Source organism: Asterias rubens, chromosome 20 (genome assembly GCF_902459465.1).
Source record: "Asterias rubens chromosome 20, eAstRub1.3, whole genome shotgun sequence".
In the NCBI taxonomy this organism is placed as follows: Eukaryota; Metazoa; Echinodermata; class Asteroidea; order Forcipulatida; family Asteriidae; genus Asterias; species Asterias rubens.
In genome coordinates, this window is record NC_047081.1 from 8,985,649 (window position 1) to 9,013,355 (window position 27,707).

The 27,707-nt window shown below is 38.7% G+C and overlaps 2 protein-coding genes across 4 annotated transcripts in view; both read right to left on the bottom strand.

Annotated features, from left to right (window-relative positions):
- Positions 1-689: 689 nt before the first annotated feature.
- On the bottom strand, positions 690-16,664 carry LOC117303770 (endosomal/lysosomal potassium channel TMEM175-like). The gene is made up of 21 exons (XM_033788120.1): positions 16,539-16,664; positions 15,088-15,438; positions 14,229-14,273; positions 13,420-13,514; positions 12,203-12,254; positions 12,006-12,041; positions 11,345-11,428; positions 10,325-10,396; positions 10,022-10,114; positions 8,866-8,944; positions 7,576-7,656; positions 6,960-7,014; positions 6,154-6,266; positions 5,810-5,844; positions 5,317-5,361; positions 4,703-4,765; positions 3,995-4,098; positions 3,221-3,301; positions 2,567-2,627; positions 1,943-2,002; positions 690-1,319 (listed from the first exon to the last, which is right to left on the bottom strand). The coding sequence occupies exons 2-21, from the start codon at positions 15,418-15,420 to the stop codon at positions 1,206-1,208; spliced, it is 1,701 nt and encodes a 566-aa protein (XP_033644011.1). The 5' UTR covers positions 15,421-15,438; positions 16,539-16,664; the 3' UTR covers positions 690-1,205.
- Positions 16,665-17,515: 851 nt separating this feature from the next.
- The window catches only part of LOC117303926 (serine/threonine-protein kinase 31-like), a 29,780-nt gene continuing 19,588 nt past the window's right edge, over positions 17,516-27,707 (bottom strand). For all 3 annotated transcript variants that reach the window (XM_033788389.1, XM_033788387.1, XM_033788388.1), the window contains 10 exons: positions 27,258-27,422; positions 25,898-26,149; positions 25,698-25,802; positions 25,222-25,302; positions 24,793-24,915; positions 24,297-24,480; positions 23,639-23,823; positions 21,988-22,113; positions 20,803-21,379; positions 17,516-20,582 (listed from right to left, as the gene is read on the bottom strand). In XM_033788389.1, the coding sequence (XP_033644280.1) occupies positions 20,479-20,582; positions 20,803-21,379; positions 21,988-22,113; positions 23,639-23,823; positions 24,297-24,480; positions 24,793-24,915; positions 25,222-25,302; positions 25,698-25,802; positions 25,898-26,149; positions 27,258-27,422 (1,902 nt within the window). In that variant the 3' untranslated portion in view covers positions 17,516-20,478. The remainder of the gene's footprint in view (positions 20,583-20,802; positions 21,380-21,987; positions 22,114-23,638; positions 23,824-24,296; positions 24,481-24,792; positions 24,916-25,221; positions 25,303-25,697; positions 25,803-25,897; positions 26,150-27,257; positions 27,423-27,707) is intronic.

A 27,707-nucleotide genomic window follows, 5' to 3' on the forward strand; every position in this document is an offset into this window, starting at 1 on the left:
TAAATAGGTTTTTGGAGCATGGCCAGAGCCATGCTCCCTATAGAAATAGAGAGAATCACAGCCCAAATAAATTAGTTGCTCTGCCAAGTCGAAGCTATCGAAAAAGAGGGTGATTGTCACGTGACAGTACCAAAAGTTAACTTTGAACAAATCCAACAATGAGGGCGCACTTTGGATTTTTACATAATTATATAAAACACTCGAGAAGATTGAAGGCACTGGACACTATTGGTAATTGTCAAAGACCAGTCTTCTCACTTGGTGTATCTCAACAATATACATAAAATAACAAATCTGTGAAAATTTGAGCCCAATGGACATCGAAGTTGCGAAATAATAATGAAAGAAAACACACACTTGCTGCACTATTTTGTTTGTGCTTTCAGATGCCTAAACCAGCTACAGGCATGCGGCCGATTTCACGAAACTTAACGCACACGCAACTGCGTAAGTCCACTTGCGCAACGTTTATGGCGCAATTTGCTCCGTAAACGTTGCGCAAGTGGACTTATGCAGTTGCCACTTGCGCAACGTTTATGGCGCAAGTTGCTCCGTAAACGTTGCGCAAGTGGACTTATGCAGTTGCGTAAAGTTTCGTGAAATCGGCTGCTGAGGTCTTATATTATTGAGTGAGAAAATGCCCTTTTCTCAAAAACTACGTTATACTTCAGAGGGAGCCGTTTCTCACCATGTTTATCCTATCAACAGCTCTCATTGCTTGTTACCAAGTAAGTTTTTATGCTAACAATTATTTTTCTTAAGTATTGTCTCCTTAGTCGCACACTGGGTAAGCCTGACCCTGAATTTACACACAGCTTTATTATTTCATGGATTTTATGGATAATCTTTCTTTTTAAACCTGGGATTCACGAAACCTAAAGATTGTCTGCGAATGTTTAATCAGCTCTACATACCCTGTATAATCCATTAAGTTTCGAGCAGATCTGAATTATGACTTGTCAGTCATCACCTTGCTGGTCACCTATTGTGGTATTCATATGGGCCAAATTTCATCATTGTAGCAGAAACAATATGCGTAAGCATAAACGCATTTCACCAAGTTATAGCGGAACATTCACAATGTATTGTTACGTCACTGGTGTGCTTAAACGCGGGTTAGCCAGCATTATTTTACCCTTGCTGACGGTGAAATAGAAATTCTGCTGAGGGAGAACCCGTAAGCACAAAACGGCGGCCTACATGTATTAGGAAATTGGGCCCGGGTGACTGAATCCTAAATTATTCTTGTCATTTTGCGTTTCCGTTAGTTCCATACTCAAGTTAGAAACTCCTGGCTTACGGTGACTCCGCCTAAAGTGCTGTTGAGAAATAAAGACACAAACAAGCTTCTAATTATAGTGGTCAAGTTAAATGAATGGGCAATGACCGACAACCAATGTCACATTGCAGGAAGCAGACTCAGAGGTAGACCTAGGGCCAATTTCATAGAGCGGCTAAGCATACAAATTTGCTTATAATGAAATTTCTTCCAAGTTGATAAAAACAGGATTAATAGCCAAATATCCACGGGATTTCAGGTTTCATAGAGCGGCTAAGCATAACAATTTGCTTAGAATGAAATTTCTTCCTTGATAAAAACAGGATTAACAGCCAAATATCCACGGGATTTCAGCTGAATACCAGTAACATGCAATATTCAACAAATGGAAATTTGGTTGGTAATCCTGTTTTTATCAAGGAAGAAGTTTCATGCTAAGCAAATTTTCATGCTTAGCAGCTCTATAGCAGCTCTATGAAATTGGGCCCTGACACCACGGTGGCTCGACGATAATATGAAGCTCGGGATGATGGCTACCACTTACTTACTAACAAAATAACTAACTAACTAATTAACGGCTCAACATTTTTTGTTAACCAAAAATAAAGAGTCAATAAAAGTAGTAAGGCTAGAGGTAGAGATACGGAGATGAAGAATGCTTACCAATGTTAATTCGAATGCAAATTTTAGTAAGATGAATGCAACGGGTACCAGTAATTCCGCCTGAAGAAATACATACACAAAAAGGGCAAAGTTAGAGGGGAAAAGATAACACTAACACTAGTCTTTATTCATTTAATTTAATTTTAATTTTAAATCTTTAGACATACACAATAGTTACAAGTTGTACAGGGGCTGTCAAGGTTAAAACAAAAGTATAAAACTGTCATCAAAAGGTGTGTAAAACCAGACCCCTGCCAACGATAAAAATATAAATCCATCCTGGAAACTTAGTGACAATGCTATTGCTCAACAGGGTAAAAAGGGGAAAGGGGAAAAGATAACACCAATACTAGTCTTTATTCATTGTGAAATCCATCCTGGAAACTTAGTGACAATGCTGTTTATCAACACGGTAAAAACACTGTGTGAACGTTACACAGGTAAGTCCACATTGTGGTTTCATATGTTGATCTCATTTTGTTCTCAGTTCCAAAAGATGTATGTAGTGTTCAACCAAGAATTATGTACAACTCTTAACCAATGATAGGTCTTCATTAAAACAAGTGAGGGCGCTGTTGGGGTCTTGTGACTTCTCAAAAGGACATAATACTATGTTGTACTCACCAAATGGATGACATTTGCTTCGAAGACTCTATCAATGAAAGAAGCACAGAACAGCATCAGGCTGAAAAAATCAATGCGAAGCAGCCATGATAATGTAGTAAAAAAAAACAGGCAAAATATTGGCCACAGCGAGGTTTGAACCAACAATCCAGAGTGTTTATGGTCGTCGCTCTACCACTGAGCTGTTTCATCTGTAGGCATGCGACTCCACTTTAACCATGGTCAAGTTGAATGTCTACTATTTTTTGTTCATATTTTACACTTGAATAAATTAAATGGTTGACCAGCTGTTGCTGCTTGCTTTTAACGAAATTTATCAATGATTCTGAACTCTTAACTGGTGAAACTGAAGTGAATTGAAACTATTTGTAGACACAGCTCTGCTTGAAGAGTTGTTGTACCGCCCTCTATTGATTATAATGACTTAGTTTCTATTCCATCCAAGATGGCTGATCAGTGATAATAAACTAAATCACGAAGCATACAGATCAGTCTTTCTAGTGTCTCAGCATGGTTAGCATTCATTTTCATACGAAATTAAATGAGCTGGTGTTAAAGTTATTGCATTTCTGTTAAAATGACCGAGAAAACCTATAATTTTAATTCACGTGTTTATATTATTAAAACAAATTTATTTTATGAATTTGTTCATACCTCATTGACGGATATATCAGCAAGAGACACAACATTCGCATTTTATGCATTCCATGATACTTCGACGAAAAATGTTTATCCCTGTCAAAATTAATGGAAGAGAACATGTTAAAGTGTCGCCCTCATGCGGATTGCGTAGGTTCAGTCCCTACTGCCTGGGTTTCCCCCTTGCCTGACGTCTGACGTCACATTTCGAGGCTCGTTAAATAACGCCAGAGAGTGGCCTTTAGCATGGCTTAGACCCGGGCATCTTCACATATCACCTAGATTCAAATGCAGACGACAGCAAGTGCATTTGCCGTGGCGCCAAACGTCACATCAGACCAATACAAAAAACAGACTTAGAAAGCTTACGTCACTGCACGTTTATCCAATGAAATGGTTGTATCTAGTGAAATACAATATAAGACATTGGTAAAGCGTCACTACGTCAAGAACGCAGCGCATCAAGTTGGGCATAAATAATTTTTGATACACTTCGTGAATGTGCGTAGAGAGTCAGATTCCCTGGTTCTGACAAGCAAGCACGTGTCTTTATCCTTGCGGATATAAGACAGGGGACCAGTCTAGGTTCATGATTTCCCCTAGCACAAGTGTCTGGTGGGGTTTTCCTCCCACATCTATAACTGAAACTTCGTTCCCAGTCTTCTATACATTTGGGTTCTGGGCTAATAAATTAATTTAGTTCGCCTTTCTGAGAGTCCTTTTGGCGTCATAACCAGACTATAAAAGGAAATGAAATGAGAGTATTTTTAAGAAGTTAATGAATCTTACCGTCTCCAATGTGCGACTAACCAAAAGACGACCTGGAAGGCAGTTGCGAAGAAAATGAGAACACAGTGAAACCGAACTGCATTGTTCTCATTCCTGTCAGCTTCCTACAAACACATTCATTGTTAAAGATTGTCATTAAAAAAAGACACTGTATACAAAGTAACAGAATAACCTCAAAGTTAACCTAACCCTTAGTGCATATACACGCGTATCAAAGTTGAAATCCAACTTCCCCGGCTTCCAAGAAAATACACGAAACATAGTTAAAATATTAACGGGCCATTGCATGATGGTCGTTCAACCGCTGGAGTTTTTTACATACGAGACTGGTCCGCTGCTCAAAGGGAATTCCCACATTGACTCGTACAACAAACAATCCTGAAGAGTCTGTCGTGTAGTAGTAATTTTGTTTGACACATCTGACCCCTCGATAAGTGCCGTTTTTTACGTGCGTTACACAACACACGGGACCAACGGCTTAACGCCTCCATCCGAAGGACGAAGCAATCATGACTATGTATCTTGCTAAATAAAGCACACGAGTGTCACGACCAGGACTCAAACCAACACTCTGCTGATTAGAAACACGGGGGTTCGAGTGTGTGGTGATCTTACCGCCGAGGACGACACCACAAATTATCTAAGTGATAGTTACTGTGACTTTAGTTGAATTGTCTGTTTCCATGGTTACATAGTCTTCATACTTACATCAACTGAAAACACTGAGATTAGCTGAAAACCAAGAGGAAGGACACTGACGAATAAAAGCGACTGTAAAAATCAACAATAATACATGTAAATAGTTTTTGCAAATTGATAAAGGCCTAACACCAATAAATGAGTTCAAAGGAATTGTCAGTCAATAGGGAGATTTAGCTGCACGTTCCGCGTGAACGTGAACGTGAACGTGAACGTCAGAAAATTATGTCGTTAAAATCTCACGTTTTTAGCATACGTGAAGTTACTATTTTCCACGTCATGGTTCGTACGTGCAGACGTCATACGTGAGCATGAAGTAAGCCCTAAGTGGCGACGTCACCGATCAGAAACAACACAATTGTTGACGTTCACGTATTGCTCGCGTAGCGTGCAGCTTAACGTCGATATTGCTATACTAAACAGCCGTGACGGTAATAATATTGTGAGTTTGTATTGGTCGAGAACAAACCACATAATTTGATTTCTCTTACATCCCTTCACTAAGTATTTATGACGCTGTTTGGCTAGAAACGTCAGGCCATTTATGTGTTGTAGTTGTATTTATAGCATAACCTTCTTAGAGTGAAAATTAGAACATGAGAAATCATAGAAAGCTTTCTTACCATTCGGTTCAGGAAAAGCAGAAGCCGACTTAGTCTTTGTAAATACTGAAATATGAATAATTTCACAGAAAATAATATATACGTCTAGTAATCACTTACTATTAATGACAATGTGAAACTATTGAGTTGCAGCAGCCCACGGCAGCTTTTGATAAACAATTCACTTGGAAGTAAAATGCTTATACAAAAAGAGGGCAGTTTTTATCCCAACAAATTTAAATCTGAGAAGCGTTACTGAAGTAACGCTTCTCTTATTAGGTATTACAATTACGGATTATTTTTCCCAATATCTAAAAAGACCCAATCATTTTTTTAAATAAGTTTGGAGACCTATAGCATGTTAGTTTAATTGTACACATCTTCATTAATATTGTATTAAAACAAACAAACAAACGAACGGTTAAAAAACCCAAAGGTATCAACAAATTAATACAAAGAAGCACTGTTTGTTTACTTTTAGTAAAATCATATCTAAAGGATCAAATTCACTTACGTAAAATATTGAGTAATTGATATACCAGATCATACCTAGATAGAAAATAAACAAATAAGAAAATGTTTACAAGGGAATAAGATATTTGGCCGTAAGGGACAAAGTGAAAGTGGCGGGAAACGGGAAAAGTGAAAAGTCAGTTCCACGGATACCACGAGAGCGATCAAACAGCCGCGGTCGAGAGAAATAGAGTTGGACTCCTTTCCCACCCCATCCCAAGTTTACTAGAGTTGCCAATACCACTGAATTGCGACTTGACTTGACTTGAGGGGAAATGATTGCCAAGTCACTTGGGTGGGGTTTCCGTATCATATAGGACACTGGCATTGACAGCCTTTTCTTACCAACGGTCAGAAAGGTTGAGAGATAGGATAGGATGGGTTCCTTGTTTCTCTGAAGAGTCTCCAATAAACTATTCTCATCCACATCGACCTCGCCGTCTATTAAGGAATCCGTACTAGATCGCAAAAAGAAGAAGAAGAAGTAATATTAATAAAGCAATTCAGCCAACGAGAGACTTTCTGAGACGATAGAGGGCAGCAGACTTACCGGGTAAATCCATTGTTCTCAGAATTATGCGCTTGTTCAGACCTACGAAAACAATGGAAATTTACCCGGTATGTACCTGCTGCCACCTAGCGTTGGGAAGTCTCCTGTTGTCCCAATTAAAGTATTTTATTAATGCAAAAATGCAAGTTCGGCACAGAAGCTAAAAGCCACTCTTGGGCTTCAAGAGATGAAATTGAAGGAGTTCCAAAGAGACACAGAGGTGGTATCTGGCTCTTTGTTCAACATCTATGCGTTTTTCCTATTGCAGGATGAACAGTATCCAAAACCTGACTCAAGCTTTCCCGCGCTTCCCGGTGGTGATGTGTGCAGTGATGTTGAAGTGATGTATAGACATAGTTTGCTGAACCATGAGCCCGGTCCGTGCTAGATAGACTTGACTCAAGTTCCAATCCCGTGCCTTGCATGCCATCGCCAGAGAGTGACAAAAATTTTGACGGTGAGCGCGCACTGCTATACCGGTTGTTCGCTAGTTGGCGCGATATACGCCTCGGGACCTCTCACACGGGAACCAGACTTGAATCAAGTCTACGTCAATGCTCTTTGGCTGAACTAATCAAAAACAGACCAAGTTTTTACGTACGTGATATCCAGTATAATCAGTGTGGCCACGATGATGAAAATTCCATCTGTAAAAGCTGAGGAATAAAGCAAATAATCATAAATTCAAACCAACAATGACACTAATAGGAGACTTTGGGACGCTAGGTGGCAGCAGGCTTACCAGGTAAATTTCCATTGTTTATGTAGTTCTGAGCGTGCGCACGTTACCGAGAACGATGGAACAAAGTCTGCTGCCAACAAGCGTCCCAAATGTCTCCCATTGTTCTTATATAATCATAGAGCAACTTAGCAACTTAAAATGTTTCAGAAATGTTGTACATTATAAACTTCTTGTTTACTCTAAAGTTAGTGTGCAACCTTTGGGGCGCTTTGAACGATTATAAATAGTACATATCAGACAGAGAAGGTGATGATTTGTTTTTCATCATCATACTCTGCATTTGTTTCGCCCGCCATTTTGTCACCACTTTCTTCTTTTTGCAAACGATATAAAATGTGCCGCTCGTGAAATAGATTTACGCTTAAGCATCTTTTTCTGCTACACAGAATTGCAAACAAAATTGCTAACCGTTCAGCTACATTATTGAGACCATTATGTAATAAACAAAGAAGAGACATCAGCTTAGAAAACTTACTCTGTGTTCGATCCATGTCAATATTTTCCAAGACGAGTCGACGGGATAAATGACTGCTGAGATCTGTGTTGAATGAACTGTCTGCAAGAAAACAAAAACAAACCATTTTGTTTGCAACGTCCCGAAAATTTTCCTGAGCTAAAAATCATAAACCAACATCTTGTGGTACCCACCCCCCCAACCGCCTTAAATGTGTGCTTGCCTCTCTCGCTCTGTTCATATCTTTCCACTTAACTTGACTGCTAATTCTGATACACCAGTATACCTTGGCCCAACTTCATGAGTCTGGAAGCACACATACTTGCTATGCACAGACAAATATTGCTTAGCAGAAACTGATAATGAGCCAAAAGTCCATAAAGCGTACATTGTTTCGTGACTGTAGCCATGAAAGTTGCTGAGCAGTATTTTCTGTTTAAAAGCTTTATGAAATTGGGCTCTTGTTTTGATCTTCCGCCGAGAAATGTCGGCCATGAACTTTTGTTGGTGCAAAGCCACCGTCGTGGGTACACTATTTGTAAACAAAAAATGTTGAGTAATTCTTTGCGATTGCTAATTGATATTTATAAACAACATTTTAGATAACTGCTGCATCAGTGGTTTTCAAACTGCTGCTCATTAAATGGACACCGTGAACAATGTGTACACACGAGTAGGTATACTTCACACCGGGGACAATATAGACTTGACTCAAGTCCCAATCCCGTGCCATCGCCAGAAAACTAAACTGTTTTGTGATGCTCTGCATTCCCCAACCTGGGATGGATTTCACAAAGGTAGTCCTAACTTAGGACTAGTACTAGGCAATGCTTAAGAGATAGGACCAGTCCTAAGTTAGGATGAGTTACTGGTCCTAACTTAGGACTAGTCCTATCTCTTAGCATTGCCTAGGACTAGTCCTAAGTTAGGACTACCATTGTGAAATCCACCCCAGTTCCATTATCAGGACCACATTTGACGGCGAGCGTGCAATAGTAAGTTGGCGTGATATGCTTAGGGACCTCTCACACTAGAATGGGACTTGAATCAAGTCTAGGGACAATATGACAAAAGGTTAGAGACCACGGTTCGGGAAATGTCCAATATTGGAAAACGTGTACAAAACCAGTGGGGGCTCTTGCAAAAAGTTAGAGTACAAACAAAAGGGTGACAATATGAGGTCCACGGTTGCAGGCATACAAACACTGGGCTCTTTTGCGTTAACACCATAGTCCTTTTGGGTGGCAAACAGTTTGCAAAAGCTACTTCTATTTTCTAAAAAACATTCCAGTAAACAAACTCAACACGCACCTCTCCATTTTCTGTAGAGTCCAATGGCTATAATACACACCCAATCTGCAAACATGGTAAGTACTAATACCACTAATGCCTGAAACAAATATATACAGACAAAATAAATAAACGTAACCGCCCAACGAGGTATGGGATTAAGCATAATCGCTCGTACCACGAAGTGCCCTATCTGTCAAGAATCACACATTTTTGCAACTCATTTCTGTAAACAAGTTATCAATATTGCCCCAAACCGTTTGACATTGCAACTGTCTCTATAGTCTGAGGAATTCAAATGTAAGCGGAACATTGTGACTAAGCAAGTCATTGTACCAGACATTATTCAAATTTAACTCGCAAATGGCTTATTGAAAAAAGTACCACTTAAAGCCATTATACACTTTCGGTACAGAACAAAAAAAAGCTCACAGATTTACAAATAATTTACAGGGTTTACAGATTAGGTAATGGTGAAAGACTTCTCTTGAAATATTGTTCCATGAAATGCTTTACTTCTTAAGAAAACATTAAAACAATATTAATTCTCGATAGCGAGAATTACGGATTTATTTTAAACACATGTCATGCCACGGCAAAACGTGCGGAAACAAGAGTGTGTTTTCCCGTTATTTTCTCCCGACTCCAATGACCGATTGAGCGTAAATTTTCACAGGTTTGTTATTGTATATAGAAGTTGTGATACACGAAGTTTGGGACTTGGACAATACTGTTTACCGAAAGTGTATAATGGCTTTAAAGACACTGGACACTTGTTAATTGTCAAAGACCAGTTTTCTCACTTGGTGTATCTCAACATATGCATAAAAAACAAACCTGTGAATGAATTTGAGCTCAAATGGTCGAGTCAGATAATAATGAAAGTAAAATCAACCTTGTCACACGAGGTTGTGTGCTTTCAGGTGCTTGATTTCGGGACCTCAAAATCTAATTCTGAGGTCTGGACAAATCAAATTAAAATATTTTAGTGGAAAATTCCTTCTTTTTCGAAATCTACGTTACTTCAGAGGGGGCCGTTTCTCACAATGTTTTATATTATCAACCTCTCTCCATTACTCGTTACCAAGTAAGTTTTTGTATGCTTATAATTATTTTGAGTAATTACCAATAGTGTGCGGTGCCTTTGAATTTATGCGATTTGATGCTAGTAACTCACCGCTGGAACGTTGACCTCAGCTATCCCTATAGACAAAAAACACAGAAGAACCTTCAGGCCAGTTATTATGAGAAGCTCGTCACGAAGCTGAAGCTGTAAAGGAAAATAAAAAACAACAAAATAACACTTTTAAAAATATCTTTCTCCAAAGAAGACGATCAGAGCATATTGATCGAAACGTCAAATCGAAACCAACAGCTCTTTCCAGAACCACGAAACGAGACATACACAAAAATCGACTTACAGTTGTATGTGTTTTAATTTTTGGAATACCAACAAAAAATAAGAAATTATTCCACTGACCTTTGTCCCTCCTTCGACAAATTCACCTGAAAGCATTTTTTCCCCTCGGAATGCAAAAATAATCATGAGGCCCTGTGGATAAAAAAAAATATAAAAATAAAATAATAAATGTTTTGATTTTATGACAGAAACTATTGTGGAAAGAAATTGTTTAATAAGTTTGTATGCACCACGGGCAGCTGAAGTGCTTATGATCATTTTTTTTTTTACCTTAGCATCTACCTGAAACAGTACACTTTCTGCAGTTAGTAAAAGTTGTTTTTGTTACAGCAACTTCTTGTAATTGCTTGCTGTTCGTGTTAAGGGTGTCTTTTAAAGGCACTGTTTGGGCACCTATGGTAAAGACCAAAGACAAGTATTCCCACTTGGCGTCCAACACTTGCGTAACAAAATAAAACTACACAAAAAACTGTGAAAACAGAGTTACTTTTTGATATACATGTAATTATATCTGGGAAATTTACTTTAACCCTCTAGTCCCTGCACCGCACAAATTTGCTGAAAACTAATACTTCAAGATTCTTGCAGTTAACTACTGGAATCGTAGTACAAATTTTAAAAGATAGCCACAGCTTATTTTATGCACAATTCGAACCTTGATATTTGTATAAAACTACAAGTTCGCATGAGAACAATGCATGTCTCTCGTTAAACGGCTACGGTAATTTTTATGGCGAATATTTGTTTGTAAGGATAAAATGGACACAATAGCTTTTCAAGGCTTTTATCTGACTCAATGATTCTACTGATTAAATGCGCAGGCGTGAGTTTTCGACAATATTATCATGAATGATGAATAAATACAGTTTCCTTTGTGTTTACTATAATGGGCGTCTTGTTGGGGTAAGAGCTAAATTATTTCACCATCATTAGCTCCATCAGCTTAATAATGACTATCAAGGATTCTTTTGATGTTCCTTTTTTTCTACAAACACAAGCTAGCAAGGTTTCCTCCTACCACTACAGTATATCGATAGGCGGCTGGGCGGTCCAGTGGCTAAATGGTTAAATCCAACTTACTTGCAGTAAGGTCAGCAGTAAAACGCAGCTTCCGCATAGCTGTGCTGACAAAGCATATTGGTAGTAGTTCCCCATGATGACCGCCTGTTTCAATGGAAACAAACACATATTAATATGAATTAAGGTTTCTGATATAGCACTTTTTTCTCAGTATAAAGATATTTCACCAATTTCAATAAATTGGTGAAAAAATTGAGAGCAAAACTCAACTCAACACCGAGTGAGAAGACTGGTCTTTGACAATTTACAAATAGTGTCCACTGCCTTTAAATGAAACACACATTGCCCAAAGAAGTTGTACAGAAATGTTGTTATGCCATCCGATTGAAAGAAGCATTATCTCTGGAACGCCTTTATCAATCATCCCCATTCTTTCATTATAGTAAGGTAGACTTTTATTTGTTAAAAATGTTCTTAAAAAATAGCTCCAAATCCAATGATGGAGGTTTTTTTAACTCACCCGGTACATGTTATGTAAGATCTAATGTCATTATACTAAAAAACACAATCGTAGGTTTTGATTGGTACCCGCAAGAAACCACAAGACGTGACCCATATCAACGGCGAAGTCATTCTTCAGGTGAAAGTCAGAATTAATACTACCTTAGCTGCCGCTCAAAATGGTTGCAAAGAGGGTTGAACACAAGTCTGTTAGACTTACCAAAAATGGAATAAGTGAACATATCATCAGAAAGATCTGCCGAGGACAAAAATAACAGATGAGAGAAGGTTACTAACAATGAGTAGAAAAGACCCACCATGCAGTTTAATGTTCTTATGAATCTGTGTTCTTCAAATATTTTGTTAAACTGAAATTGGGCGGGAAAACCTTGTTGGCATGTTTAGTTTCCTACTCACCACATTCAATATGAGTCCAATATCGCCAACGTGTTCAACGTTCTGTAAAATCCTGTGAAACGGAAGGTATAACAGTCAGTTATTAAACGGAGACTTTGCCTTGGATCGGGCGAGTTGGTCATGAAAAGCTTTTGACAAAGGCAGTGGACACTATTGGTAATTACTCAAAATAATTATTAGGATAAAACCTTACTTGGTAACGAGTAATGGGGAGAGGTTGGTATTATAAAACATTGTGAGAAACGGCTCCCTCTGAAGTGGAGTAGTTTTCAAGAAAGAAGTAATTTTCCACGAATTTGATTTCGAGACCTCAGGTTTAGAATTTGAGGTCTCGAAATCAATCATCTGAAAGCACACAGCTTCGAGTGGCAAGAGTGCTTTTTCTTTCATAGTTATCTCGCAACTCCAACGACCAATCGATCTCAAATTTCCACAGGTTTGTTATTTTATGCATATGTTGAGATACAGCAAGTGAGAAGACTGGTCTTTGACATTTACCAATAGTGTCCACTGGCTTTAAAATGACCCACACAAAACATATGCGTGGTTTTCCTTTTACTTTGCAAACTGACACGGTCGGCCATTTTATGTCAAAAAACTTGTGGCGTGCCGTGTTAGTTCACGACATGTAATGAAACCCATGCAATTTCGAGGCATGTTTGTGTGGATTGATATGTGTTTATAAAAACTTCTTGTTCCTGTAATACAAAATTCATCAATACCCTAGACAGTTTCTCTACTCCTATTGGTGGAGAGCGCGTCACGAGGGTGTGCATAAAAAGTGTTAATTCATGAGCGTGACACGCGACCTTGCATCTGTTCTTATAAGACAGCTTCTTCATTCCTATTGGTCGAGAGCAACGGCTGAAACAGTTGTGCCACATCACGCGATACGCGCGACGCGCACAGCATTCCCTTATAAGGAGTTGTTTACGCGAGGGCAGCGGAGGGCTCTACCATTTCATAGCTGGAGGGGTATTGTGTTGACGTCTCGGTAAAATTATCAAGAACCAGGCCTCGTTGGGATTAAACCCTCTTCACCACACATTGATTCCCTTATTAATTACTGAAGGCACCAATACGGGATTTCTTTAAAGAAGATGTGACACTCGTTGTTTAATTTTAGTATAAAAGCTATTTCAGAATAACCGACTCCAGGAGTCGAAATTATAAAGAGTCGAAAGTAACGCAAGTATCGCTTGTTTGTCTAAACTCACCAAACATGGTCCTGCCAAAGAGCCGATACTATCCAAAACGAAATAACGAATATTAAGAATCGGTACCAATCAGCGAGCAAACTACTCCATAAATTCTAAACAAGAAAACACATGGCATTGGTTATGAATAATTCCTTCTCTACGTCAGCAAGTGTAGTTGAGTACTTTTGGTAATTTTTCAAAACCACATCTTCACTTTGCGTATCCCAACAAATCATAAAGACGGTTCAGACAGGCGCTCAATAGGAAAGGAGCGACTCTGGGTCGACCCAGTTAAATGTTGGTTTTAGACATGCGATCTTAACATAGCGTTTACATTTGGTTTGGCTCATGACAAGACCGACGACCACTCAGTCGATCTTTCGACTTCTAGCGCGCCCAGTCGCTCCTCAGACGTCGAACTTTTCATGCACTTAACTCAATAATTTGACTCGGCGCGACTGTGGAACGCCTGTCTGAAACGGTAATTGGTCATCGAATTTGAAATAGGGAGGGGGGGGGGGATTTTTGACGATGCACTTAAAACCTCTTTCCATTCCAACAAGCCCCCTTTCACCGCTCTTGTTAAGCCACTCATTAGTCCTAACAGTTACAGTCTGACGTCCAACGTAAAAATAACTACAGCCTGCTTGGCAAAACGTTGAATTTACTACGTAAACAAATATGGTTATTTTCTATCAAAAAGTCTAAAAGTTTTCAAAAGTGTGGGGGGGGGGGGGGGGGAAAGGGGCACCCAGGACCCCTTTTTTGTTGGAATTTAACAATCTTAAAATTGTCTTAAAATCATGATTTTAGTTTTGACCACGTACCTCAGTTGGTTCATATTCCCGTACTTCCTCTTTCAATGGCACCACCTTTTATAAAACACCATGAAAACAATTACTCATCGTTTAAAGCCATTGGACAATTTCGGTACAGAAAAAAAAAAAAAGGTTCACAGATTTACATATAACTTACAGGGTGTGCAGAATGTGGTGAAAGACTTCTCTTGAAATATGATTCCATGAAATGCTTTACTTTTTGAGAAAACATTAAAACAATATCAATTCTCGCTATCGAGAATTACGGATTTATTTTAAACACAATGTCATGACACGGCGAAACGTGTGGAAACAAGGGTGGGTTTTCCCGTTATTTTCGCCCGACTCCTAAGGCCTGACGCCTTTTAATATGTTTCTTTAGGCATCTGAAAGCACATCAAATTGTAAGTAGCGTTTTCTTTCATTATTCTCTTGCAACATCGATGACCAACGAGTCCAAATCGTCACCGATTTGTTTTGTTGTGGCATATGATAGGATACACGAGCTGAGACTACTAGACTTTGACAATATTATCAAAGGTGTCCAGCCGTCGATTTCACAAAACTCTTCCTAACTTAAGGGATTTATCTTATGAGTTAGGACGAGTCCCAACCCTGCACTGTATGTAGCATGCTGACCTTAAGGTTAATCCTAAGTTACTCGAGATAAGACGAGTCCTATCTCTCTGTGAAATCGCCGGCAGTGCCTTTTAATCAACAAGTGAATGGTTACAGTTTTATATGAGTATTATTATCAGCCCATACCCACCCCACGGACAATAACCACAGATCAAATCTTGTCCTTGTTCTTTGCAACAAATGGCAGGGAAAATGTTAACAAACCGGTTGAACTAATCGTAATGCTTACCATGAAAGTAGTGATAGCAGCGAATACAGCATCACTGAAGATGTTCAATCTGTCAATTGACATAAAACGATGTCGTCTTGCCCACTCCTTCTCACTTCTTACAATATACCCAAGATCTTCCTCGTCTGTCTGATGATTACCATTGATGTCTTCCTCACCGATCTCATCTTCCTCGGTGGTAATAATATGTCCCCCAGTGTTCATGACATCGTCTTCATTTTTGTCATTCACGTATTTAGGGCTCACATTCACTGCTTCCTCTTTCGTGGTGGTACCAGCAACTGGTTCCTCCTTGGTGGTAACACCATTTGCCTCCACCTCTTCCTTCTCCATGATCTTATACCCACAGTGCTGAGAATATAAAAGACAACAAGTGTTCACTGCACCTAGTAATATCCCAGTGTGGAGATAGTTGTCCAAGCCCCCGAGGTGACCTGATGTACCATTTCCATCAAAAGCTCCGGCTGAGTGTGACACCCTTGGATGGCGCAATTTCAAAAGTCACACTTCAACCTCTGTTGCGTGTGTAAATTTACACTACGGCTCAACACTGATGTTAAGCATTGCGCTAAACTCCTAATTTCATTACACCATCAGTAAACCGCTCACTACACTGCACTTGGCTGTCAGTCCTTCCTCTATGCTGTAAGCCTATCTTGCTCTATGGCTTAAAGGAACACGTTGCCTTGTATCTGACGAGTTGGTCTATAAAAAAGCGTTTGTAGCCTTTTGCTATAAAATGCATATGGTTGGAAAGATAATTTAAAAGTAGAATACAATAATCCACACAAGTTTGCCTCGAAATTGCGTGGTTTTCCTTTTACTATGCGAACTAACACGGTCGGCCATTTATGGGAGTCAAAAATTTGACTCCCATAAATGGCCGACCGTGTTAGTCGACGAGGTAAAAGGAAAACCGCACAATTTCGAGGCATGTTTATGTGGATCATTGTATTCTACTTTTTCAGCATCTTTCTACCCTACGCATAATATAACAAACGCTTTTCAAAGACCAACTCGACCCATCCAAGGCAACGCCAGTGTTCCTTTAATCATGGCTTATAGCTCATCCCACGATCCCACGCAGTGAGACGTTATTGTGACTGTATACGAGACGGGTATTATCAACTGATATGTGTACTAAGTGGCGTGGGGTAGACTATAATGTGTTTGGAACTCGACTAATTGAACTTTAACTATTAAGTCGCCAAGTGATGTTCCCTTGGCACAAATTATCAAGCATGGACAATCTAAATACTCAGTTATCCAATCAGAATCCTTCATCGTATTTCTAGCTGAGCACCAAGTACCGAAGTAATGTACTCGCCCCGACTACATCAACATATTTAAATTTGAAAACAATGCGACTTGAAAGCAAGACTATACATTAACCTCTATAAAACATGTCCAGCCTCATGTAGTCATTTAAAACAACAAGATTGTTTGCCTACCCTGTTCAGCTGCAGTTCTAGTTCAACAGCTTGCAGAAACAGTTACAATTCCCTATTACGTCCGTTTTGTTGGTTTTCCAGCAGACGAACCGACATTTCTTCCCCACAACAAAAACACCAATGAGCTGCACGAGTGACGTCACAAAGGATTGTGTAGTGACGTCATAAAGGCATACTAACAATTTATTATAACGGTCGTTCTTCAAATACGATAATAGCAACCCAACAGTCAAGGATGAGCGAGCATACGTTGTCGATGTTAATTCTTCACACACGACTCACTCACACAAAACAAGCGGCAAAGTACATGTTTGCCGCTATGTGATTTCTTATGGGCTGGTAGTTGACCTTGGGTCACTTGAAAACCACAGGGAACAATTGCAACCATTATACTTTACCAAATCAGAGGTGGAAGTATTTAAAGGCACTGGACAACCTTTTTAAATTCCAAAGACAAGCATTCTCACTTGGTGTTACCAACAACAATAGCAAACCTATGAACAATTTTGCTCAATTGGTCAGCGAAGTTGCAAGAAGAAAAATAAACACCAACACTAACTGTAAAATAATTGTGTGCTTTCAGTCAGATGCATAATAAATTGCCCGCAGTCTTAGGTTATTCAAGTGAGAAATTACCCCATTTTTAAAAACTAAGCTACTTCAGAGGGAGCCGTTTCTCACAATGTTGAATACTGGCAACATATCTCCATTGCTCGTTTTGTTCTTCTTCATATAACAATTATTTTGAGTAATATTACAGTGTCTAAGTGCCTTTAAGTAAAACAAATAATGACGCTCGTTCACCGGGGAACCATGTTGACAGTGGTCTGGTGAAGTGTTTAACTTGTCCTCGCGCCTTTTAATCTAATTATTTATAATACACTTCGTAGACTTCAAGAAAACAACTCAAGCAATTTTATAACTCAACAAGAAGTCATTTTATTTGTACAAAATAAATAGAAAACAAAATACCCGAAACAAAATGTAACAATTAGTAAAAGATAAAAAATTTAAAGGCAACTGTTTCTTCATCGGTGCTGAAAACAAAATTATATTATTTTCCACTTTTACTTTCTCGTAAATTATTTGATCAAAAGTTAACTACTTCGTTCGTGGCAAGTTTGGTAGTGTACGGTGGCCCTGAAAGACCGTCGCATAAAAGCACATCATACATTTATGCGTTTTAATGTCCCTTCAGGGCCACTGTAGTATTATCATCAAAATGTCATCAGTTCAAAAATAGCTGAAATCTTCACTGAATATCATGGAGGAGAAAGTTTACGAATACGACAACTTGAAATGTGTTTTGTCTCAAAAAAAAACCCCATTGGTTTCATGTAAACTAAAAAGCTATTCTGTGGGCGTACACAAACAACTGGGCATGTGGTAATGACATTGACTTTATTATTATAACTTCCCAGCACAGACAAAACACAAAACTGTTGTCTATTCTATCTGAATGTTGAACCAAAGCATAGAATACGTTTCAAAGAATTTATGTTGACTTTACCAGAAGCAAGCTGTTTGGATGACAGTTATCTCGCTAAAAGAAAACGCACTCTAGAATAACACATTTCTGACCAGGTGAATATACAAAAACCAGGTTGCGTGTTGTTGGCACTGCATGGACTTTGCTTTAAATATTTGGCGTAAACACACATTCAAATGTCAAATGTTTGATTTCAAAAAGATTGTCAGGGCTTGCGGATACCGGGCAATACGGTGGAGATGTGAAGTACTGATCTACAAATTACTCTAAAGGTATTATAGAGGATTGGTAGAGCTGACATAACAAGTGGGGAGAGAGTGTTTATGTTTTATGTGATAAACCGTATATCAATTACCTTCTCTATTTAGTAATTGTTTGCATTGTTTATTGTTTAGTATGTATCTTTTGTACCATTTGTATCATTTAATGTTTTTGTAAACCATTGTAACATTTCAGCTATTAAATATAGGCAGTGACCAGAAATGGAAATAAACCAATACCATTACTAATACATGAAATAATAAGCCTGTGAAATTTTGGGCTTAACCGATGCGTGAGTAAGAAAATAGTGAGAAACCCGGCTTAATTTTCAGCATTTTAACACGTTGTCCTTTGTTTGTGTAGCAACCGAAATCAGCTGTGTCTTGTGATTTTTAAAGGATTTCAGATAGTTTCCTAAAAAAAAAAAAAAAAAAAAAAATCAAAAGGGAATATTTCACAGAAAAAAATGTATGAACTTCTTTATCAGAAAACAGAGAAAGCTGTTGCAAGAGGCTGACCCACCAAAAGGTATAAAGGCAAACAAAAGTTAATGTCTTGACGCTTCGACCCTTCCAGAGTCAATGTCCTGACGCTTCGACCCTTCCAGAGTCTTTCTCAAAGGCTGATTAATCATTAATATAAGCTTTCAGATTAAAATTGAACGAAGACTTTTTCATCCCTACCATACCAATCCTGTACAATACTTTGACCTTGTTTTCTTCTATTTATATAAAGCATTACGGCAGCACTTGAACCAGTGGCATCTGCTTTGACGTGCCAGCACTCTACAAACTGAGCTATCTAGTCCTTTGTTGGCAATCTCCCTATCTTTGTTCGTGGGTGCCAGTCAGAAGCCATACAACAATTAACTGTCGCGTAGCCAGGGATCACACCCAAATACAACCTGGGAAGAGGCAGCCAGGGGATCACCTTAACGGAATGTGACTTTTATATACATTTTTCTCTGATCAACCCCAAATTATTATAAAATTACTCAGTCAGTTTCCCTTGTGGTTTAAAACCTGATTCTTTCATTAAGATTACATACATATGGAACAACAAAAAGGTTAGAAAAAAATAGCACCAACATGGCCAGCCTTAAAAACAACAGGCCTTTATTGTTTGTTTTTGTTCAATAAAGACAACATCAAAGATCTACTTCTACTTTTTAAAAATCCGGTAACATTTTGAAATACATATACTTTTTTTAATAACTGTGATTAAAATATTATACACCCGGCAACTTGCTAATGGCGACTTGGAATACAAACATGAAAGAAAAAAAACCTGCAAAAAAACACATCCCTTAAAATATAAAAAATGTAACTAGAAATTTAGCTGCATAGTTTTTGCAACGTGGAACTGTTAATAGTCAGAAAAGTCATTGGTGCACAATTTCAACCCCAAAAATGCTCAAATTGGCACACTAATATTTCTATTCAAACAATTGTTGGAAATTGGCAATAATATCTTTGGCTTTGAGAAAAATGTGAAATAAACATTTTGGTGATAAAGACACAAATGAATGACTTTGGATACATTTTGTTAAGGGGACGCTCATAGTTATCAATATTTTCTCAAGCGTACAAACAATACACTTTAAAAAAAAAAACCTTCCCTCCCCCAAAAGTGTTTGAAGAGTTTTGTTTACACAATTCAATATAGAGATAATGTCCATTGCATGCAAACCCTGTTATTTCAAGCACAGATATAAGAAATAATATGAGACTGTTCATCTTAAACAAAATACATAATACCATAATTTCCTGCTTTCAAGACCCAGCTTACTCGAATTTCAGCTTATCCGACTTATCCGAGGTCAAACGGAACAAAAACACTGCGTCTTATCTAACGGTGCAAAAACAAAAAGGCCATGAAGCTACATGTATTAAGTTTCAATAATTCAACCTTTTCGTTTGAAAACAAAAGCGAACGGCAGTATGCATAAACCCCCTCTCTCCCAGCAAATGGTTTGTATGCTTATGAAAATTGTAATAATTGTGAACGTCCCCTAATCAAACCTGAATGCTAAACCCAACCAGGGAGTCCAAGATGGCCAACCACTGAGTGCAGGTCCAAGATGATCGGGTGTGGCCAACCACTGAGTTCAAGATGATCGGGTGTGGCCAACCACTGAGTCCAAGATGTTCAGGTGTGGCCAACCACTGAGTCCAAGATGATAGGGTGTGGTCATATCTCAGATCCATCTGGCTTCTTTGGAGATGCATTCTCTTCACTGTTTGCCATGGCGATGGCCATCTTCTTTAAGAGGATGGATCCCGATGAAGGGCTTGCTGAATAAACCAGAGGAAGCTCAGATGAATATCGTTATACAAGGGCAAGCGAGGCCATCGTGTAATTCCAGGCTTGACACTTAATTGAACACTACAGTGATTGGATTTGCTAAAAGTGGACAACACAACATTGGCGACGCAGATGGGTCTCAGAAAAAGAAACCAAAAATTAGAAGGCAAATTAAAAGTCGGGATTAGAGGACAGAAATTCAATATTTACCTTCAGTCGTCACTTGTTGGGTTCGCTCCTCGCTATCGGGTTCTTTCTCTACCGCTGTCTTCTCACCATCCACCGCTTCGTCAACGACCGTTTTTATCTCCACAGTTTCTTCTTGGACGCCATTTCTCTCCACGTCATTTATCTCAACTCTGTCCTCATCAGCAAGCTGAAGTTGAACCTCCTCGTCTTCTTTCGGCTCTTCCTTCGCAACATCTTCCTCCTGGATTTCCGCTACAACTTCAGGCTCATCTTTCTCTTCAACGGCAGCTTCTTCCTTGGGCCCATCCTTTAGTTCAACCTCCTCCCCCTGATCCACCTCTTGCCGATCCTCCGCGTGAACCTCCTTCCCCTGTTCCTCCTCCACGTGGTCCTCTTGTGATGCAGAATCACTTCCTTCGTCAGAGGTTGCATACTGGAAGTAGTACTTAGATCGGAGTACGTCCGAAGATGGGCGCGTCGCTGGAGTAGACTTCAGAAGAGATGTCACACTTTCCTTGACGGATGGTCTTATGTCGACGACTGAAAGATCAGGCGTACCATTCAGGAGGCTGGAGAACTTAGTGTCAGGATAGTGTGCCTATGATCAAAATAAAGACATTTTAAATCTTGGTAGTAAGACAAATAATTTTCTGCAATAAAACATGGTGAATGAGTGTCAGTATGTTTTTACTGGTTAGGTGAAATTTATTAAACTGATATCATCACAATGGCCTCCACACTATTATCTGCCATGTTGTATGCCAGTCTTTTGGTTTGTATGTTAAGATGACCTTCCTGTCCCACAAAGGGATATAAAGGCCGAGCTGGCAACAGCTAGTCTCTCTCATTCCAACATTTGTTTCACATCTATGATAATGATTTGTTATTTTGAGCATATATATGTTGAGAGAGATACACCAAGTGAGAATACTTGTTTTTGACAATTACCAAACGTGTCCAATGCCTTTAAGATGTGGGCATTTGCAGTCAGCATGACAGACCCAGGTCATCTTTGCGTATGAGTGAGTGGTGAGTGAGTGAGTGACATCAGTTGAGTTCAGGGGCGAGTTTCAACGATCGTAACCAATCACTGTTTCGGTTAAATTGGCTGTTGGTTAATCACTGGCAAGTGACCAAAACAACTATTGGTTACAGCCGCCAAAGCACGCCCCAGAGCCACACTGAATTGACCGATTGCGGACTTACCCACAGAAGTAGAATTCCAAATGAGTACATATCGGACTCCATAGAAGCCTCAACACCATTGCTGATCTCAGGCGCTGTGAAGGCGAGTCCGTTTCTAGACATGTACCCTTGTTGAGCTCGCTGAGTCTGATGTAATTATAAAGGGTAAGAATCGTCATTTCAAGTAAGAACAGACTGGATGATGGAGTTGATTTGAGTTGGAAGTAGAATTGACATCTATGACAAATGCATCTAGTGACGTTGACACGACTAATGGATTGCTTAGTTGAGTCATGACTACTGTTATTCAACTTCTCGGTTGATCATTCCGCCATGACTACTACTACAAAAAAGTTGCGACTACCTGTTTGGTGGACCAGTTGTGTCGATCAATCACGACTATGTTCGAAAACAAAATTTACTATACGAAACACAATCAGACATCAGTGACACAATCCTTCAAACCAATAAAATTCTATTTTATTCTATAATTTTTTTCTAAATTCCGAGAGGGGCAAAACAAATCGGAAATCAGACTGAAGTAGTATGAATATCATGCATGTTATTTTCACAAAATAATTTATTTCCCAACTCAGTGCTCCAAAATTGTTACCCCTGGTCACTGGACCATATTATTTAATTCCTTAAAGGCAGTGGACACCAAGTGTCAGGACATGCTGACAGTATTCGAGTATTATTTTCATTGTCTTTAAAGGCAGTGGACACTGTTGGTAATTACTCAAAATAATTGTTAGCATAAAACCTTACTTGATTACGAGTAATGGGGAGAGGTTGATGGTATAAAACATTGTGAGAAACGCCTCCCTCTGAAGTGTTATAGTTTTCGAGAATTTGATTTTGAGACCTCAGATTTAGAACTTGAGGTCTCGAAATCAACCAAAACGCGCACAACTTCGTGTGACAAGGGTGTTTTTTTCTTTCATTATTATCTCGCAAGTTCGATGAGGGATTGAGCTCAAATTATCACAGGTTTGTTATTTTATGCATATGTCGAGATACACCAAGTGAGAAGACTGGTCTTTGACAATTACCAAAATTGTCCACTGCCTTTAAACCATCTCAGCTCTCATCTCAGCTCTCTAGAGAGTACACAACACGACGCCGCAACATTAATACCCCTGGTCAATGGGCCATTTAATTAATTCCCTAAACCATCTCAGCTCCCTTGGGAGTATTCAGCCTGCGCTACCAAATTATGTAGCGCACTTAGCTAAGTCAACCACAAGAACCATCTCTGCTCTCACATGTATCATTCACCCTATGGTGAAGAGAAGCAATTATAGTTATTGTCTTGCTCAAGGAAATAAGAGTCGTGACCCGAATCACAAACTCCGATGACCCAGTCATCAGAATTTGAGTCCGCTGCACTGAATCGCTTGGCCACAACACACCATTATGAGAAAATTTGAATTTACAGCGTCTAAACCAGGGATGAAATTCTAAAAAAAAATTGAAAAAGACTGAAATAATGTTCTGTCAGTCACGGGAGGTTGAACACACTTACAAAATTATTTTCCTTTAACATTTTTTTAAAGAACAAGTTCAGCAAAGATATGACTCGCCCACAGCCGTTCTCAACTTAAATGTCAGAAAGTAAATTTGCCAAAGTTGCGGATTAAAAAAAACGTCAGAACTGGAAATTTGAACTTACAGGCGTCTTGGAGTAGTCACACTCGGCTAGGACGGCAGAGTTGCGGCTCGTTAAGAGAACATTCCGTGGATGAACTGCCCCATGGATGACGGATATTTCATGCATGTGATTCAAGCCTTGAAGCACCTGACGGAAGATACAATTCAACTCATCTTCTGTGAGTGGCTTTGAAGCATAACAATCCTCTAAGAAAGAAAGAAAAAAGTCATACTTTAATAATAATAATAGTAATAGTCAACATTTACATAGTGCTTTATACACCCGAAGCTCGTCTCAAAGCGCTGAAACATACAGTATTTCCTGCAAGGTATGTGGGACTAGGCTTTTGAATAATGAGGTCTCTCCTTTTACATAGAACCATGTAATGGTTTACAAAGTGCTGTGGCGCAATATGCCACCAATCCAGCCAGGAACACCGAGGCGAACCCCTTCTCTTTTCGATAAGTGCACTGGGTTCTTTATGTGTGTTACACAACACATGGGACCAACGGCTTTACGTCCCATCTGAAGGACGAAGCAATGGCTAAGTGTCTTGCTTACGGACAAAAGTGTCACAGCTGGGGATTCGGACCCACACTCTGCTGATCAGAAACACCAAAGCTTGAGTTCTGTGTTTTGTCCTCTCAGCCACGACACACCACAGTATTAATTATCTTACGTTTAGCGATGGCCGCTTCCAGTGACCCCATCTCAAGATACGGCAACTGGACATGTACTTCTCCTGTAGCGGGCAAGGTGTAGATGGCATCAAGACGGAGTAAGCCCTCCGGACGGAAAGCCCAGGTCAGAGATCCCTCAACCAGGAATTCTTCACGCGCCTCGTCATCCGAGATGAAGAAAGACTGAAAGAAAAAACAAAGAAAATGGAAGTGGCTGTTGCAAACTGCTTACAAAAGAAAATGACATATAATGATAAGATGGGGTGTGTCATGGCCGAGCGGTTAAGAGCACCAGACTAAAGCTTGGGTGTTTCTGATCAGCAGAGTGTGGGTTCGAGTCCCGGTCATGACACTTGTGTCCTTTAAGCAATACAACTGTTATTGCTGCATCCTTTGGATTAATAGACAGCTTCGATCAATAAACAGAGAAGACACCGTTTATAACTTTCCCAGTAAGACCAATAGTAATCTAAAAGATCTGTCGTAGCCGATTACCTTAATAACGACAGGTTTGTTGTCAAACTGGCCAAGACGTATCATCTTCTTGTCACATCCTGGTAAGGGTTTCAGGTCCAAGTGTTGAATGCTACGTCCGAGCTTTACTGCTCCTAGCTTGGTCTTAAAATGGAAAATAAATAATTAAATTGTAAGATAACAATGTAAATAAGCACCCCCCCCTAAAAAAAAAATTAAAGAGAGATAAACAAACACATCAGATGCTATGGTATTTAGAACTTTTTGATTTGTTTTAATCCTACACAAATGTTGAAATAAAACTAACCTGGGAAAAATTCATGTTACAAAGATTATTATTTTCTTTTTTTGAACTATTTGTAGTTCTTCCCTTTAAACTAATATCAATGAAAGAGAAAAAAAGTAACATGATAACGTATATATTAACAACAATGTAAATTTGTCTCTTACCAAATGATATTCAATCTCAAACTTGGGATACTGATGGGATAGCTCTCCAAACTGTCGATGTTTCAAGTCGGCCAACTCAACCTGTCATGAGAAAATAAGTCAACCAACAGTCTATAAACAGTATTATTGATTTTTGGGTTCTTGTATAGCACTTTATTAGTTGAGAAATGATATACCGTTAACTAACTTTGAGCTGCTTGGTCTCACTGAAATTTGGGTTGGGCCAAACTGGATAGAAATTTTTCTGAGAGCCTTCACACAAGATATTATTAATCCCTTCAAGATTTCAATCAAGAAAACACACCATTCATCATCATGAAAGATCTTTATCTCAAATTAGCTGGATTTGAAATGCTAGGAAATCTAGGGCCAAGATAAATTTTAAAAGTATTTAAAATACTATTATTATTGAGGTTGTCTCCACAATGAAAAATGAAAAAAGTATCAAGGTGTTTAGAGCTCTTCAATTAACGTACCATCAACCCGTCCTCATTAACGTATGCTTTCTGTAAAGTCAAGCGTATCTCGGCGAGTTCCTCTTCTATTTTTTGAAGTTCTCCATCATCGCTCGTTTCAGACTCCTTAAAAAAAGAAAACAAAGATTCAACTCATTTATTTATTTGGTTATTTATTTTGATAGTTAATTTATTACACACCGAGTTTGGCCGAAACTTACATCCTCCAGGTCCAGTTTGTAGGCCAGCTTGTGTCGAAGCTTCGATCGCAGGGACTTGATGACTTTCGTAGTGGCAAGTAGTTTAGAGACGTCCGGCTTTGCCGTCAGCCATTTCACATGTTCAGACTTAGTCTCTGTGTAGCTGGTTTGCAGATGGATGAGCTTATGGATTGCGTTGAGCTCTTTTCGTAGGTGAATCATCACGACGCAGACGGTGTTTTCTAAAATAGCGGCTTCTTGTTTGGACTCCTCCTGAAGGTAACAAACAAAGTCTAATAAGCATCATTAGTTTCATAATAATTATACAAAATTATAATAATAATTTATTCATTTATATTGCGCCCATTCCATAAAATGTACACCAGCGCATAACAAAATAACTATAAAAATATTAAAATGTTACAACAGAAAAATATACAGCAATCCAAACAAATGAAAATACAAGGACCTTACAGAACAATCCGTAGAATGAAAATTGAAAAACATTAAGACAGTCTAAAATATATACAGTCTATAAAAAAAATAATAAAAAAAGTAAAAGAAATATGGATTTATATATCGTCGCATCAGTGCAACAAGGGTCATAAAGCCGGTTTCATACTCCATGCAAATGCGCATGCAAAGCACACGCATGCCCGTTTTCGCAGAGAATGTTTAGCAGTTCAACAATTGTAAAATATTTGTTTTGAATTTGCAACGTCAACATTTCTATCACATTCCTCTGAAGTATTAACCAGGCTTAATTCTACTTTAAGGTGTTCTCTGTAAATCACTTTTTAAGGTATGGGGACATTTTAAACAATCACTGGTTATTTAAAGCCATTGGACCCTTTCGGTACATAAAAAAAAAAAAAAAAAAGTCACAGATTTACAAATAACTTACAGGGTTTACAGAAAGTTAGTGGTGAAAGACTTCTCTTGAAATATTATTCCATGAAATGCTTTACTTTTTGAGAAAACAGTAAAAAAATATCAATTCTCGATAGCGAGAATTACATATTTATTTTAAACACATGTCACGACACGGCGAAACACGCTGATACAAGGGTGGGTTTTCCTGTTATTTTCTCCTGACTCCGATGACCCCTTGAGCCTAAATTTTCACAGGTTTGTTATTTGATATAGAAGTTGTGATACACGAAGTGTGGGCCTTTGACAATACTGTTTAGCGAAAGGGTCCAATGGCTTTAAAAGAAGTCCACTTGTATGAATTATAAAGACATTTATAATAAAATTTAAAAAAATGATATCTACATTTAACTACCTCAAAAACTATAAATGCTCTCAAATCAAAGTAAAACACTGTCAGTATCGATTCAAATAATTTTCTCCCTCATTCTATCATTTCAATTTTGTTCACCTTGTTTTTCTCCAGTAACTCCTGGCTGGCACAACACAAATCTTCACCGCTCTGACCGGTGGTGACAATCTCAGTTTCTATGGCAACCTTCAACGTGCGAGCAAGTTCATCTATAGTGGCGCTGGTTTGCAGTGTGGAGACATCATCAGGGGTCAGATTGAATTGCTGTAAATGGGTAAAAATAAACTTTATTTTTTTAATGAACTATTTCTGTGACGTCACTCTACTGATGAAAGTGTAGATTTTTTTTACGAATTTACACTCAACTGTAGATTCGTACTGAATCTACACACTCAAACTTGTAATGCCACTTTATTCAGCTTCGTGCTGCCAGTTATTTTTTTAATAAAAATAAATGAATGAAAATGGAAAAAAAACCAAAAACTGTCAATCCGTTTGATTTGTTTTGGAGGCATGGAAAAGCTCTCTATAAATGCCATCTTATTATTA

Bases quoted from the DNA above. Each gene is read 5' to 3' on its own strand.
- LOC117303770 (XM_033788120.1), bottom strand. From the start codon at position 15,420: ATGGAGAAGGAAGAGGTGGAGGCAAATGGTGTTACCACCAAGGAGGAA. The intron at 5,845-6,153 runs GTAAGAAAAGGC...TTTTCTATCTAG, and splicing joins CTCAACCTTTCTGACCGTTG to GTATGATCTGGTATATCAAT. The intron at 2,628-3,220 runs GTATGAACAAAT...TGATTTTTTCAG, and splicing joins CTGATATATCCGTCAATGAG to CCTGATGCTGTTCTGTGCTT.